General features: G+C 37.5%; 1 protein-coding gene across 8 annotated transcripts in view; it reads right to left on the bottom strand.

The window, feature by feature from the left end:
- LOC105286972 (inositol 1,4,5-trisphosphate receptor) overlaps positions 1-16,942 on the bottom strand; it is a 41,415-nt gene that overhangs the window by 3,426 nt on the left and 21,047 nt on the right. The window contains exons 6-41 of one of the 8 annotated variants that reach the window (XM_026969190.1): positions 15,741-16,235; positions 15,395-15,533; positions 15,009-15,220; positions 14,569-14,895; positions 14,345-14,491; positions 13,963-14,264; positions 13,795-13,897; positions 13,503-13,678; positions 13,256-13,411; positions 13,034-13,184; positions 12,808-12,955; positions 11,936-11,962; positions 11,043-11,394; positions 10,754-10,919; positions 10,458-10,671; positions 9,812-10,353; positions 9,604-9,719; positions 9,300-9,435; positions 8,950-9,207; positions 7,514-7,591; positions 6,498-6,618; positions 6,258-6,400; positions 6,091-6,126; positions 5,381-5,568; positions 5,176-5,287; positions 4,589-4,696; positions 2,789-2,906; positions 2,484-2,716; positions 2,271-2,412; positions 1,866-2,155; positions 1,279-1,788; positions 1,039-1,188; positions 769-961; positions 554-676; positions 304-476; positions 28-192 (exon numbers count right to left, since the gene is read on the bottom strand). In XM_026969190.1, the coding sequence (XP_026824991.1) occupies positions 28-192; positions 304-476; positions 554-676; positions 769-961; positions 1,039-1,188; positions 1,279-1,788; positions 1,866-2,155; positions 2,271-2,412; positions 2,484-2,716; positions 2,789-2,906; positions 4,589-4,696; positions 5,176-5,287; positions 5,381-5,568; positions 6,091-6,126; positions 6,258-6,400; positions 6,498-6,618; positions 7,514-7,591; positions 8,950-9,207; positions 9,300-9,435; positions 9,604-9,719; positions 9,812-10,353; positions 10,458-10,671; positions 10,754-10,919; positions 11,043-11,394; positions 11,936-11,962; positions 12,808-12,955; positions 13,034-13,184; positions 13,256-13,411; positions 13,503-13,678; positions 13,795-13,897; positions 13,963-14,264; positions 14,345-14,491; positions 14,569-14,895; positions 15,009-15,220; positions 15,395-15,533; positions 15,741-16,235 (7,050 nt within the window). The remainder of the gene's footprint in view (positions 1-27; positions 193-303; positions 477-553; positions 677-768; positions 962-1,038; positions 1,189-1,278; positions 1,789-1,865; positions 2,156-2,270; positions 2,413-2,483; positions 2,717-2,788; positions 2,907-4,588; positions 4,697-5,175; positions 5,288-5,380; positions 5,569-6,090; positions 6,127-6,257; positions 6,401-6,497; positions 6,619-7,513; positions 7,592-8,949; positions 9,208-9,299; positions 9,436-9,603; positions 9,720-9,811; positions 10,354-10,457; positions 10,672-10,753; positions 10,920-11,042; positions 11,395-11,935; positions 11,963-12,807; positions 12,956-13,033; positions 13,185-13,255; positions 13,412-13,502; positions 13,679-13,794; positions 13,898-13,962; positions 14,265-14,344; positions 14,492-14,568; positions 14,896-15,008; positions 15,221-15,394; positions 15,534-15,740; positions 16,236-16,942) is intronic. The other 7 variants (XM_026969191.1, XM_026969195.1, XM_026969193.1 and 4 more) reach the window with 7 other exon arrangements.

Below are 16,942 nucleotides of genomic sequence, written 5' to 3'. Positions count from 1 at the left end.
CACGAGAAATACAGGTCCAGCACTTACTAAAACTGAGTAGAAAAACGGATGCATACAAAGTCCCAGAACGCAGAATATTAAATATGATATGTGATACAAAATCTCAATATTCGTTATTATCTGCTCTAGACTTTTAGTCAGGGTACCCTGATTGCCTATGATGCTTATGAGATGTACGACTTTCAATACAATCTGCAACACGCGACATAATAATATTAATAATTAATATATAGATTAATATATTATAAATATTTTAATAAATAATAAATATTCAATATCAACTTTTTTATTATTATGTTTTACCGTAAGGAAACCGAGTAACCACAACGTAGGTTCTGGACCCGCGGAGAAAATCAATCGCAGTATCGTTGATGCGACTAACGTCCGTATACCGGACTCCCTCGGTAAAGTAATGACGATAGCGGCAGACGCGAGCATGACGGTCCAAATTAAAGCTGACAAGTGATAACTGAGTTCTAAAAAGAAAGTGTAAAAATTATTAATACACGGCAAAAGGTAATTTTCGACCCGTCCGTATTATTGAAACACTCACTAGGCACAGAATCGACGAACGGATAGAAAAACGCTACAATAAGATTTATAAGAACGGCGCAATTGAACAAAATGTTGCTCCATAATGACATGTAACTGCTCATCCAGAACAGCATGGATTGCCCTGCAAATTAAATTAATTATTAACGAAAATTAATATATTGGAAAGATGAAATCGTTTTGCGAACTCGGTCTTAATTCATTTACTCAACGGACCTCTAAGCTTCTTTTGCCATTTCATCTCGTTAAACATATCTTCCGTTCTCTCGAAGAAATCGGAAACTTTCGATCCTTGGTCGTCGCGTTCCGTGGTGTTCAGCACCCTTATTTTCGTGTCCACGGTGATGAGTTCGCAAATCTCCGGAATCGGAAAGACGATTTGTTCGAGTGTTCGATCGTGTCTTACGATCTGAAGTAGAGACAAAAGTATTAATAAAACTGTATCTCGCAAAACATTGATTTTCATCTCTATGATAATCGCGGTACCTCTATTTGAGCGGTATGCGACGCATAATATTCCAGTGCTTTATTGATCTTCGGATCCGAACTGTTCTGCTCCGAGGGCTTCAACATCACCGCCAGTTCTTTGTTGTGCTGCGCTAATTGGTGACACAGAATATAGATATTGTGGCCAACCTGAAGGAAAGCGAATGGAATTAAAAGATTTTAATTTACATTATTACAGTTTATTTCGCGATATAATTTCAAAATTATTAATTTCCTCACTTCCTTCGGTGAAACCCCTTCCTCTCCATTTGTCGAGGAATCGTCAACGTCGCTGATGTCGTCCAACGACTCCTGATGAAAAGCCTTGCATGCTACGTCGACAAGCTGTTTCGGATTCATGTTGTACATAATTCTCTCAGCGTTCTCGCTGTCGCCCCTACTTTCCATTATCGCTAGCAACAATTTACTGGCGTTGTTCTTTAATTCCAGCACCAAGTCCATCCTGGATTTTCCCAAAGGATTGATGTCGTTCAGTATCAATGCGGTTATAATGTCCAGTCCGTTGGACTCGTGCGTGGCGATGCAATTTTGATTGTCGTGGCACGGTCCTTGGCAGTATTCCGTCAATGTTTCTAGAGTTTGATTGATCAGCGCTACGTTGTGCTCATTAATGTACAGGCCAAGAAGACCCAGTCCACCGGTAGTCGAGCCGCAGATGCAGTCCAGGAACATGAGCGTCTCGGACACCAAGTTGAAGTTCGTCTTGTTATTTTGATATCGCAAGAAATTCTGTAAAACAAGAATAGTTATTAATGTATGACAGAATTCAGCTTAACAGATCTAAAATTTCATCGGATAACACGTACCTGTAATTCCCTGTTGTGATTCTCGCAGAGTAACTGCAGGAAGCGCAGGATCGGTTGCATCACCAAAACCTTCGTGCTTAACTGAGTCTCATCCTTCTCAGCATCACTCATGCTTTTCTGCCTCTCTAACTTTTCACCGACGTCGTCTAGCGCCGCGAGAGCTGCGTTATTCACGTCCTCGCCAGGTGCAAGACCGTTCCGCATGTTCGCGTACGCCTGCCCATTGGCCGCTGCAGCCTGATTGAACTCCTCGCGGAGCTCGTCGTTTATCACCATTCCATTAGGCTTCCCTGCAAAATCATTTATTATTTAGCGCGAATGTGATACATTTAGCATCCGAGTAAGAGTCGAATTAAATAAAAGAAAATAAAGAAGAAAGAAAAAGAGGGAAGAAAAGGGAAGTACCTGGTCCACGTTTTCGTGACAGCTTGTCCATCTCCTTGCCCTCCTTACCTTCCTCGTGCGCTTTTGCTGCCATGTCGGAAGTATTTACTGTTACGGTGGACTTGATTTCCTGCTGAGAGTCTTTCATTTTGTCGTAAAACACCTACATAAAAAAATGAAAACATGATGTAAGATGCATCGACACGCGTAGCGCGTATTAAGACCAACGCATACCTTGAAGAACGATTGACTCATGTCGCCACCCATCAATTTATTGAACATGCTTCTCTGTATGATAGGATTCCCGCCCTCCAGGAGCGCAATACCCAATTCCACGGCCTCTACGAATATGCTGGGCGAGTGCACGCTCTTGATCACCAGTTCCACCACCAAGTCCGAAGCGCCTTCGTGATCGAGATGGGTTTGCACGTCATGTAACGTTCTGCCAGCTCGGCTCAGTATCTTTGCTGTAAGCAGCAAGAAAATTCACATCGATAGAAAGATATATCCAACTTTCACGATAGTCAGTTTGAACTCACCTCCTGGGCCATGAGTGATGGTCGCGCTACGGGACACTCCAATATCAACATTTTCCGCATTTTGTAAGAAATTCTTGCCGAAGTAGCGCGCCAAAAGATTATTTCTCAATACGTCTCCCTGCGGAAGAAAGAAGTACTTTGCATCAGCGTCCTATTATGCCTCAGAGATTGCGATGATGTACCAATACATAGTGCACAACATTAATAAAAAAAAGATCTAGTATACACGTTACGAATATCCTCTTATACAGATAACGATATTCTATCGCAAATGTATATAATATATATACGAGCTGAATCGAATATTTACACAATCGGTGCTTCATGTGCTTACAGGTATAAAAAGTGTGCAATTTAGGATGCGTGTAGGAGAGAGGTATCTTAATTATTAAGATTAACTTTGGCAAGAAGAGGCAAGAACAGATGAATACAGTACACCTGTGCGGAAAGAAGTAAAGTTAATATAACGGTAAAACATTCACATATTTATATTGCACAATATTAATTGGTGAGAAGATTATGTGAAATCGAAAATTTTAATAAGTGGTTAGATTTGTGTAAAAAGATGCGCGTAAGATAATATTGAAATGTAAAGGTATAAGATTAGAGAGAGTATATTCGTATATAAAGTGATCCTCTGTGGGTAAAGCACATAAGAATGAATAATAATAAATGTATATTTATAATTAAAATGTTCAATATGTGTAAAGTATACTCAACTATTAAGCGATATCATTCCTTATTGGAGTAAAGAGCTGACAGAATAATACCTTTCTAAAATTACATTCTCAGTATACGTGTGGCTCGAGTCTAATATTTTAAAATTATCATAATAATAATAAATAAAGTAGAAAATTCATATAATATAATCGCATTAATCAATGTATATCTTAACATATAGAGAATCTATCATATTGTATTGGTACATCTTACTACATAATACATATACATTTATATCTATCTATATAAAAAGAATATTTTCGTATTTTACTATATATATCTTCATATATAATATTAAAAATATTTTTTACACATATATATAATTTGTTAATTAACCTAAAAATAATACTTTCAAAAATGTTTCTCACAAAAGATTGTTGGAGATCTTTGATGCACGGTAAATCTGTTGTAAAATAATATTTCAACTTTTTTATTAAATAAATAAAAATATTAAATTTTTTTATTAGTTATTTATTACTTTACTTTGCACCGTGAATCAAAAGTACTTTCACACACAAGATCATATAATTCTTATACATACCGTAGACTATAATATTAAGTAGGCAAAAATGACTTAATTTATGAGAAGTATTGCTTGAAAAGAGATGAAATGACAGTAAGAAATGGATATAAAAATGTAATTAAAAAACGAAGATAAACATGCATAAATTAAGCAACATGCATGAAGTCTACACAACGTACATCACGTTCTCTACTTTTACGAAATTTTACCACACCATTTACGACCTGATATGTGTAACAACAAGCAACATATTATTTATTATTTTATTGGCTTTGTAAGCTGCAAGATAGACAATGATTCGCCATGATTTGCAGATTAGAGAGAAGTTTAGAATGAATGAATTAGATTTCTTGTTCTTTTCTAGTGAGCTGCACCCTAGGTGCGTTTCTTTGCTTTTGACAATGTGACAGCATGTAATGTCGTAGCGGTGTTAGAAGTAACTGCCCGCGCGTCCTAAATTACATCACGCGGTCATCGATCTCTTTTTCAGAAACAAAGTTCCCCGTTTCATATACGTTGTGCCCACATTTTTGTTCTATCTACTTTGATTTTTTTACCGGCTCTTGCTGAGTCATATGTCGATTCTCAGATTGATCGTTGGAACCTGTTCCAACGTGCGACTCGCCCTTCGTTTCTGACTCCTTCTGTTCCGAGATACCTTCGTTCTTCGTTTGCAGCATGAAAACATCTTTACCTACAGTTCTATTCTACCAGACCTACTCACCCGCCGCTAAGACTTTGTGGTGTATTGAGAAATCTTATTAACGTTTACATTAATTTTTCGTAATTATATGCGGCAAGCCAAATAAATATCTGATCGCGTATTAATCGTCTAATGTGCTGTGAGAGCGATCGGGCATTCAGCTTTGCGATACAAGACGCGCCATAAACGCGTAGCGAATATTTTCTTAATGTAAGGTACGAGCTGCTTCTACCTCGACCTCATAAATATTTCATTACCAGCCGTAGCCATAATGTACACTTATATTTTATGCGATATTCTTATAATTTTTATTTGCTTAAATAGATTCATGAATCTGTTTAAGAGAGCTGAATGCCCTTTTTCCGCGATGCAGTGTTATTTCCTTTTTTATGATAAATGATTCATGTAGTTTCATGCAAAACACAATTCCGTGACATTCACCTTCTCTCCATATTCAGGATCGATAGCCATCATCTCCCTGAGTGTTCTCAAGACTTTCACACATAATTTTTCTTCCTTTTCTTCCAACAACTTTTCGGTATGCTTAATTAATCTGCAAGTTAAGGATATATAACGTAAATACATTTATTTATCATGTACAGGGAATATCACTGATACATTACAGTTGTAAAAATGATGAAATCACCTCTTGATAAAACCACCATTTTCGCATCTCTTTCTGGCGTCAGTCGCTGCAGGGAACAGCAATTCGGGTCGATAGAGAATATCCACTAGCAATGACAACTCGGATTGTACCAAAGGCTTCAACTGTTCCTCCAATAAACACACTATGTCCTGCAGACCTTCTATAATACTTCGATCTAGACGCATCAGCTAGAGAAAAACGAATCGTGTATTAGTGCACAAAAACCAGTTCTTCGGTTAATCATATTGTCTGATATAGACGAGTCATCATACAAGCTACACTACTATAAATTAACATTTAGTATTAATTAAAAATTAACACTAAATTTAATTAAATTAAAAATTTAAATATGTGCGTTATACAATGCAATGCATTCAATGTTCCCTATGTATTTTATAAATTTTTATACTTCAATCTAATATTTAAAATAATTTATTTTATAACATATTAATATATTTAATTTGTTAACAACATTGCTGTTTGAACATAGAGATATTTTAATAGAGATATTTTTATCGACTGAACATTTCATATTATATACATATGTGCATATAACTATACCCACGCACGATAACGATAATTAAAATCTTCAGTGAAACATATCAAGTCTATTGGCGCTATATGCAGCAGTGTAATATTAGCAGCAGCACACATTACATTAGCATCACTAAACTAATATAAAGAGCTACGCTTCCATGAGTGACCTTTACCTCATTGTTAGAGCCTTCCGTACAAAGTAGGTCACTCTATGCAAATTTAAATATTTAAGCAAATTTATTACACATTTATTGCTCATGATCAGTTCACGATATGATGTATAATCATTCTTCATCTATCTTATGATTTGATAATATCAAATGGAAACGTTGCAAATTACCTGGCTCTGACTACGTTCAACCTTTGGTTGTTTAGCGGCTTGTAGCCATTTGTTGGTCTGCCTGCTAAGCATAGCTGCTTTGTTGAACATAGAAGCTACCTGACTCTCCAGATCAGTTGGTATGGCAATGCCTCTTCCCTTCGCTATAATTCAAAAAGACAATCTTGTGTCTTCAACTCCAAAGGAAATAATTACTTTCGAAAGAACTAATATTCTTTTATAAGGCGGAAGAATACTCACCTACATCGGACAGTGTTCGTATACAATTCTCAACGTTAAATCTTTGTCCAGCATTTAACCATGCACACTGTGATACTTTAAAAGCTGCATGAAGCAACTGAACAAATATAGGTTGCCTTGTCTGTACCATGAAAAAGTAAATGCAAAAATCAATTAAAATTTCCCGTATTACATTAAAGGGTAAAAAATTAACTTATACAAGTTTCCTAAATATTTTATGTTGGAATATATGTAAAGATACAAGATGATGTCAGATATTATCAAATAATTTTTTTAAAGATAATTATTATATTTCTATATCATTATAATCATATATTATATGATCAACAAATTTAATAAAATTAAAATATTGAATTCATTTTCATGTGTATCCTATATATTTCTTACTTTTTAATATGATTCTTATAATTATAGCCTTATATTAAAATGCTGGCTTGCATAAAGTCTAACACACTCATTGCCAAGCAATGTGAATAGAGAAAAACGTTATATACATGCCATATGATTTGCAGACTTTTCTTCGTAAATTAGAACAATTTAGGAAACACATAGATAGAACAAAAAAGTCTTTTAAGGGTAAAAAAGGGAAATAATCACGGTTCAATACAATAATCACGGTTAGCACCAGCAGATATAGTTTACAAGAGTGGTTACATCCAACAATGACAATGAATGTGTTAGTTATGCAGAAACACGTGGTACAGGTGTATGTAAAGAAGAAAATGCAATTTGTATTTACAATATCAATCACTTGTGCTGCTAAAACACTTCTTCTAGTAATCAATCGTGATAACAGTATAATTCAAAAATATATTTAACATATAATTTAAAAAATTCTCTATACACCCTGAAAAGCGAGTTCTTGTTATTATGTACGTACAAGTGAAAAAACATTTCTCCAATTTTGCAAAATATCATCTCAATGATTCTGTGATATTACAGATATATGTGGCATTATATCGTGTCGTATTTTTACCCAAGATTTAAGAGAAGAAACTCTAGCATTCGATACTCACATAGCCGGAAAGATTATTATCTGTATTCCGATCGCACTCCTTGATGTTCCAATACAGTCTAGCCTCGTGCAGATGTTTCTATTAGTAAACCAACCCACCACCATATAGAGACCGATATAGCACCCATATAGACCCATATAAACCAATGTTGTCGATTCAAAGAACGCCAGGTGTTACATGCCAAAAACACAGAACATGCCGCTGATGCAATCAGCAATGACCAAGTACATATCATATATATATATATGATTGATAATATAATCGTTACTTAACTTTTGTATTGCTTACTGCTTTAGACAATAACGTAAAACTGACAACGCAAAAATGTATATAAATTATTGAGAAAAATTCAAGATCATTTAATTTAATAATCTAACTCGCACTAACACAAAATACATTATTAGGCATAATAAGTATTAAGATTTCAATACTAACAAAAATCATAGTTTAGCAAAATATACTTAAAAGATCTTTTTTTTATATATGTATATATGAGACATGTACTTGGTTAATAAGTAAATTTAATTTAATGTGTTTTACATGCAAAAGCGAGAAATTATTAAATAAAATTGATATATTTCGCATGTGCCTCGTTGCTATTTGAAGATATTTTATAGTCTTGTGTCTAATTCTTCTCTGATTATCTCCTTTAAATAAAAGATACACACTTATAAAGTGTCCTTATAAAACTATTCTGTTTTTAACTTTGTTAAATGTTTTATCATGTCCATTTAAAAAAAGTTTTGTATTAAATATACTTATATATTAATAAAAAATATAAACTTTTATAGTATACAAGATTTTTTATCTTGCTTTCTATGAATTACCTTTACTTCGGTGAACTTTAGTAATGAAACAGAATAAATAAAATATAGCTTTGAAATAAAATATAAGAATTTAACAATTACGCTCTTACATATCCTAATAAAATATAAATTCAGCATATTTCAACATTTTATAAATATGTACACAACAATTATTAAAATAATATACTGACATAAAGACAAATCTTTTAGAAGTAAAAGTTTACTTTTGAGAATAATTGTGTCATAATTTAAATAAGTAATATTAAACAGTGCCATTTTTATGAATATTTGTGCGATAAGATTTCCACCAAGAATACGGTGCCAAAGAAACATCACACATATAAACTTCATCATCAACATTAATTCTAGACTAGATTTGAGCGTGAATATCAAATTTTGCTGGACGTGAACAAATTTATAATACGTCAGTGTTAAACAAAATATTAAATTAAATGTGACATTATCAGATTGTATATTTGCCGTGAAAAAGACCGATAAGATATTGCAACATATAGATCAGTTAATTAAAACGAGGAGATATATAGGTGTGTGTGTGTGTGTGTGTAGAGATATAAATACCATTAAATATTAGTATTTCTTCTCTTATAATACAACAAATGAGGATGTTACCTGTACAGTAGTGCTTTGATCGGAAAATGGACTGCTGAAAAAGGTGGATATGATGTTCATTAAACAACTCGTCACGTAAGTTTCTAAAGCCGTGTCCGCGTGATGTTGATCATGAGTGGACGTCGCGATCAGACCCATATCGACTATAAAGGATTTCTCGAACAGCGACCACATGTGATTCGACGTGTAAATTTCCTTCATCTCGACTTCCGTGTCGATGTAACAGTGATTGAGAAAGTTTATGTATGCCTCCTTCACCTGTAATCCCCAGAAGTGTTATCAGTAATATTTTATTATCTTATTTTTTTCATCAGACACGAAAGCGAAATTTTTCGTTTCGGAAGATTCACCTCCGGTATGCAGTCCGGTTGCGATACGATCGCGACGATATCGTCCAGTGGCAAGAGACTGTGACATTTGATTTCAGTGTTAACGTTCTTGCCCATTGTACAGCAGGCTAGAAGTTTAACCAGTTCTACGTGATACCTAAAACATAATAAATTTGGTATCCTTGAGATCATGCGTGAAGCGCATGAGACGTAATATATTTCAGAATGGAGCCTTTATGTCGCCAGTAAATTAACTAATATTAAGGAGATTTAATCATTTAATATTCGTAATATATTTCATACTAGAATCCCAAAGGTGACTTACTGAAGTGGACTGCTCTCATCCATCCGATGTCTCTCGGATCGCATCATTTCCACGAAATGATTGAAGGAAGCTCTGTCGTTGTAAAAGATCAGAACGTCCTCTCCAGCCTGCACCAACTGAGAAAGAAGAAGCGAATGAAGAGATTTAATCGCTCGGTAAGTTGCGTACGTGTAATGCGATATGCGCGAAATGTGCGAGCGTTCCTCACCTCCTGCATCACCATCTCTTGGCACTTCCTGATAAACTGATTCTCAGCTTTCACTATGGTTTGCAAGAATTTCAAGTATTGCACGTGCTTTCCGTGCGTCTCTATGCAGTGCACAAAGTGCTGTATGACTTTCGCACCGACCTCGTTGCAAAGGACAGAGTTGTCCTGAAAGATGCTGCACACTGTCTGCGCCTCCCTAATGCCGGGATTCAAGAACAAATCCAATTGCTTATGCAAAAGAACCTGATTCTGTTGATTGGACAGGCAAAAGTTTTGCAGGAAATCGTGCGCCAAGCGCATCAACTCGTTCATTCTAATGTCCTCCTTGGCGTCAAACGGGACCTGCAGCAGATCCAGGACAACAGTATGTACCCCGACGTTGCGCAAGAGCCGCTGTTCGTGTTTGCGCGCCTTCACCTGGCCGCCTGGCAACACTTGAATGCACAATTTGTTCATTCGCATTAATATCTGTTGGATCTTCTTGTACTCTTCAGCTTGATCAGCGTGCAACGGTGGTCCGATATCCAAATCAATAGCAGATCCTTCAACAAATGTAATTCGAACTATTTATCTGGCGTATAAAAAAATTTATACTAATAATTGAAAAATAAATAATTGGTAATTCATAATAATTATTGGTAAAAACCTTGCTTATCCGCCGTAGAGAGCATTGGTTTGCGAGGTGCCGTGCTTTCATCCTCCTCCTCCTTGCTTTTCTTTTTCTTAGTCCCGTGCTCCTCCACCGCCCTAGACTTGTACACCCAGAGCTCGGACTTCTCGACGGACTGACGCAGCACGTCCAAGTCCGCCTTTATTTGTTTGTAAGATTCTACGTCGCTATCCGAGACTAAGAGCTGCACCTGTTAACCACGTTCACCATGTATAACTGATCCTATTGCTTCAACAATAAATCTTTAAAAAAAGGAAGACAAAAAATCGTACCTGCTTAAATGCCTGCAGGACCTCTTGCCTTTGGCTAAAGTGCCTGAATAATAAATGCAAAGCTCCAGAGACCAGTGGAGGATAATCGTGCATGGCTAGATGCAATAAGACACGTAGAAACGTTCTACCTCCTTGAGCGTCCAAATCCAGCGCAGCACATTCCTCACTAAAGGGACACGTTTACGTAAAGCAGAGACGTCGCACATTTAAGAATATATCGATTCTCGAATTCATGTGATAATAAATAAATAAATGACAAATAAAATATTTGAATTCATGTTTATATCACCTGCTGCCGAATATCCCTTCTGCCTGCGCGCCAATTAACTCCAAATCGATAGTCTTCTGTCCCAGAGTTACGTCTCCGGAATTTTTCTCGGCAGCTGTCGATGCCGTCTCGTCGAATTCCCGTCTGAATATGCTCAAGAGACAAGAGATCCTGTAATCCAACCGAACGTCTAGGATAAACTGCAAGATCTCGATTATCTTGAGCTTCGTGTCCATCACGAGGGGATATTCTTTCTTCATCAGTGGCTTTGGTCTCGGAGTAGAACTGGGCAGTACTTGTCCAGCTGGTCCCAGCGTTAAACTTGTCATCACAGCACCCATGTCGCCGATGCATCTGAGAATACCTCCTTCAGCTGTATTTGAACAAACCATAATAATAATAATTAATTCGTATCAATAATTACACAAAGAGAAATAACTCAGAACATAGAAAGTATTAAATCAATAATTACACAAATCGCATAATTAAGTCACGAGTACAGTAAACAATTTGTGTTAAAAAAATAAATAATTTTATACACGTACAAACACTAATCTTATTTAATTAATTTATTTTTTTCTGTTATTCATATAAGAATTTTAAAAAAATGAAAACCTCCACTCCAAATCTAAATTGCTAATAAATTTCACTTTGCAAATTACTAACAAAATCAAGCGATTTTATATTATTATTAAAGATATGATATGATCTTACATATTAATGTTTTTATGTTCATAAAATGATAATTGCTTCTCACATAAGTGATCTATATTAAAAGGAAGCATTTTGGAGCAACTGAACTTTAGATGTGCTTTGTATATAATACATAAAATTGCATGCCAAAGTTTGCTAATGTGCACGCTGCATATTTACAGTCAAATTAGCGCCTAACAAGTTTTCTAATAGGATATTACCTGTCTCCTCAGAATCCACAGTATCAGCTGTGACGAAATATGTACAAGAGTAAGATGATTAGTTTTGACATAGTTTTACTTCTTACATCGTGTGTATGTATGTATATGATATGTACATGTGTGTCATAAATAATTAAATATACTTGTAAAAATATTTTATTATAAAAGGAAACCTCTTTGAGATCACATATAATATTAATATATTACATTATTATATATACAAGGTCTTGTAAAAATATTTGGAATCAAAGTATAAAGTAACTTTACATGAAATGTTTGGAAGTACAGAATAAATCTATTGATAACACACTGATATATTATACAGTATAAATGATAAATCAAAGTATGATTTAATTATGATTAAATATTGTTACGTCCGGGTTGGCCACCCGGTGTAGCGCGAGCCGGTCGGCTGTCAGCTGAGCGCGGATCGGCCGTCGTGGAAGAGACGCGAGCTTCCTAACAACGGGTCGCCAAGGATTATAATAAACAGTGTGCAAGAGACAGAATAAGATCTGACGTGATCTAAGCCGGACGTGTTGTATCTCGGTTGTGGATTTGCAATAAACCGCTTATTCATTTAACGAAGTGTGCTTTTCTTTAGTGCGCGAGCGCTTCCGCGAGTGCGTGCGCGCGGAGATTCTTTGTGTGCGTCGAGCTAAGTCCGCCCGGACGTAACAATATTTATCATGAATTCGCTACCATGCGCGCGAGTAATATGTGTATGCATATATATATGAATCAAAGTGGGTTTTAATACAGAATATTGTTTATGGAATTCATCAAAATTTAATCAGTGAACAATAGGAAACATATTTTGTGGAGATAAAATCTCGTGAAATGAAGATAATAGAACTAATGAATCAACTTACAATCGATATCACCGGTAGGTAGCTTTCCATCGGTGGATTCGTTCTCCGATACGCAATCCAAAATGCTAAGTAACGTTTTCGTTAAGCTCAACAGATCGTTAAAGCTGTAGAATCCAAAGTAAATCAGATCGCGCGCTAATTTAACAACCTGTAAAACAATGCCCGAATGAATAAATACAATTCGTTACGTGGCACGATGATAACGGAGAGTATCGATTTTGCGTACCTCAAACGTGAGCTTATTCTGCTCCTGATCGCCAAAGGACCACATTTTCGCGACGACGTTGCACAGATAATCCTCGACGAACATGATCGTCGAACTAAATTTAGTACGGACAGCCTCTTTGTTTTGGTCTGGCATTCTATTCGCGTCATAACTGCAGACATAGAAAGAACTTTCAGCATTTTACGCATTTATCGTGTTTATCGCATCTTGAGTTTTACGTACTCGTTTATGCTCATCTTCGAAGGTATCTCCGACCAGAGACGGGCGTACTTCACGGGGGTCACCTGTTCCTGCGGATCTCTGTCCACGTGAAGATGTAGCATGAGTCGGCAGAACGACGCGCGCAATTCATATGGCACTGTTTCGTCCTCCATACACCTGAAAGAGTACGTGGTTTTTTAATATGAGTCTTAAAGATAATCCTCGATTTAAAGATAATAACTCTTAACGATAAATGCGCAATACTTACTTGAGTATAAGATCAATGTCTAAATGCGGCGATAAATTATTTAGTGCTAGATACTGCCTGTTCAGGCACATATTGCTAAATAGATTTAACTGATGCCGGTAGTAATCTAGTATCGCTATGTCTTGCACGTTTCCCATTTTCGCTCCCCTCGATAACTCGCTCAGAGACATCGATTTCTGGATGAAACGTCACGCGTATACGTTATTTAATTATTATTTAATTTATTAATTATTAATTATTTAATTATTATTTAATTTATTAAATTATATCTCGATGATATAAATATACTTACGGTTCCACTGTTCCATTCTAACACAACTTCGAACTCCTCTATGACTGTAATCCTCGACTCGGCATTCTCGATCTCCTCAACCTCCACGTGGGTCTTCACCATTCTAAAGCGAATCAAAATGCATCGTCAGAAAAGTTAACGCTTTACGCGACCGTTTATCGCACTTACTTCGTCCCTATCAGGATATCCTTGTTCTTCTCGCTGAGCACGCTCTTGCAAATCAATTCCTGCGTCACGGCGATCGCTTTTTTATTCGAAATACACAAGTCTGACAGGTAATCCAAAAATCGCGATTCCCAGTTATACATGTTCTTCCTGACGAGACCCACGAACGTTTCAATTTCCGCGGCCGTTATGTGCTTCTCCAGCAATTTCCTGTTATTGTGCAAAAGTGCAGTGATGGTATCCTCCGCAAGGATGTCGTAACCGATTTGTTTTTGCATAAATGCAAAGTGCTTGGCAATGTATTCCTGCACACAGAAATCGATATTTCGTTATAATCGTTCGTAATTTGCTAATTATAATTTGTGGCACGCGATTACTGCAATACCTGATTCTTCCTGTAGTCCTGTTGGGAGAGCCTGAGTATTCGATAACACAATCGGAACATGTACTTATATGGCGCGTGTCTCGGATCGCTAAGCTCCTCTATCTTAAGAAACGGACCCTCACCCGCCGCGGATTCCAGGAACGGAGCCTGCAATTAAGGTACCGTCAGACGTGCTCGTTCGCGCCGGCATCAATCATCAAGATATTTCCGATTGATCGACATACCTGCAGTATCTTGAACAACTGCCCGAGAATGTACTGCTCGCGCAATAATTTCTGACGATCCCTCACGGCGTTCGTAACCACCAGCTCCAGCGCCTCGGATTTGTTCTGCTCGCTCTCCAAGCCGGCGATGAAGTACACGATATCCTGCAGCAAGCTGGTGACGGCTCGCCGCTCGTTGTGCGAGATCGTCCCCCTTTCTAGTCTGCTGCTCATAGCCGTCAACACTTTGCACGCATCATTCGCGAAGTCCAAATCGCGCACCTCGACCGGCGACACGGATCTCAAGGCGAAGGCCTCCTTGTCCTCCTTATTGGTGGCGCAACCCACCTTTAAGAATTAAATACGTCCGAGTGAAATAATCCGTTTCCTTAAAACTTAATTTCCTTAATTTTGCTTTCTTAATCTCTGACGTACGAATAGCAATCGTTAGCTATCGATACCTTCGACATGACAGGCTTCTCATCATCCTTATCAATCGGCACGCTCGTTGAATGGACCCAAGTATTCGTGCATATGTGATGTAATCTAACAAAGGACGATTGCGGAACTAGACTATCGCCGCGCGTTAGGGTCGTGGGATCTAGCTCGAATAATGAGCTAATCTCGTTGCTATGCGGCACCGACACTAATCTGTAGACCGGTCCAGGTGGATCTATTAAACCGTCATGTAGATACATAATTGATCTAAACGTTACGTTCCATTAGCCACAGACACTAAATATTTTCAGTAAAATAGATCATGATTAATCAGAATTAATTAGAAAGCCATTTTACACTTTAATAACATACTGAATGTACGTTTCAGCATTAAGTTTCTAAATCATACCGCGCTTGCCCTTAACAGGCTCCCGTGGTTCATCCGTATCAATCTCAGCGGCGAGGTACTGCCCAGTCGCCAGGTGTTTGAATCTGAAAAGCGAGTTCCAGTGACCGGCACCGCCTCTGCACGGATCGTGTTGCACCACCTGTACATCAACGAATAAGTAAAGACTCCACTACTCATGAAAAGAAAATACGTCCAGAACAATTAGTATCAACGTTTTAAATAACAACAAACTCGAAAAAACTCTTCAAAAATTAAATGTATTCCAATTATCATGAATATTAAATATTATGAAAATCTAACAATTAAATATATATTGATAATTACATAAAATTCGGTCATCACCCACCTCGACTTCCCACAGAGCCTTGCTGCTGGTAGCCGCAGTAGCACTGGTCCTGCCGGTCGTTCTGAGAAACACGTGCTGCTGCTTCTTGTACTCGTCCATCGTGAGGAACTTCTCCTGCTCGGCGTGGAATAGTCGCACGACGTCGCCGCCCTTGAGGATCTCCTCCTGGTTCTCCCGGTGCTCCATGAAGAGAGTTACTTTCCAAGACGTGGACGAGTTCACGACGTTAACTTCCTTGCAACCAGGATTGTCGCTCAGCTCGTAATTTGCGGCAACGTGGAGACCCTGGCGACCGGCGTTCACCGGCTCCATGATCACCTTGTCGCCAACGACTACACTGTCGCCGTCACTTCGCAGCTTGTAGAACGGCATTATGTAAAGCCACGAGCCTTCGTTGCCATTCGCGTCCAAGTAAACTCTCATCGCGTTCTTCTCCAGCAACGCTGGCAGCCTCTTGTTCACCGTCAGGAATTTGTTGGATTTGAGATGCAATAACTGGGAATGTATAAAGGAATCAACGTGAACGTCGATGACGTTCGCATTTGTGCGCAATGCGTATATGAATTATTATACGAACGTGTGAACGATCAACTATACGTGTTAATTATTTATTTATACGTTTGCGCGTTGCATCATGCTTGCGGTGTATAATCCGAATGCATTTTAAATTATTATAATAAATTATTCTGCGGGCTATATAGTATAAAAATAAATAGGCGCGCGATCCACAAACACAACACACGATATATAAATCAAGACACAACGGATAACGATTGGCTAATGAAAACTTGTATAACGCATCAACAAAGTGTGAAAATTGAGTGTATCGATAATTCAATGAACTGCGCACATTAATTAAACGCAGAAATTAATTGAACGTCTAATGGCGTCACTACGGTTGAGGATAATATCTATAGTACGTAACGTCTACAGCGAAACGTTCATTATGCAACGACAGTCTCGTTCGCTGATGATCAAAGCGGTACTTTTCCTGAGTTTTTAATAATGACGTTACGACTAGAGAAAATCGTAAATTATTCGTTGGACATTCAACGCTGTAACGTTGATTCCGTTTCCAGAGATGGCGACATTATCGCGCGAGGAAGGAAAACTTGTTAATTAGCAAGCACTCGTGCGCTGCATGGAACGCAGAAAACTATGCCAGCAACGCGCCGGCTGTACCAAATCGTTTTTATGATCGT

The sequence above is a fragment of the Ooceraea biroi genome, chromosome 4, assembly GCF_003672135.1.
Source record: "Ooceraea biroi isolate clonal line C1 chromosome 4, Obir_v5.4, whole genome shotgun sequence".
In the NCBI taxonomy this organism is placed as follows: Eukaryota; Metazoa; Arthropoda; class Insecta; order Hymenoptera; family Formicidae; genus Ooceraea; species Ooceraea biroi.
The sequence above is the reverse complement of the archived record's forward strand: the minus strand, read 5'-3'. Positions and strand labels throughout refer to the sequence as shown.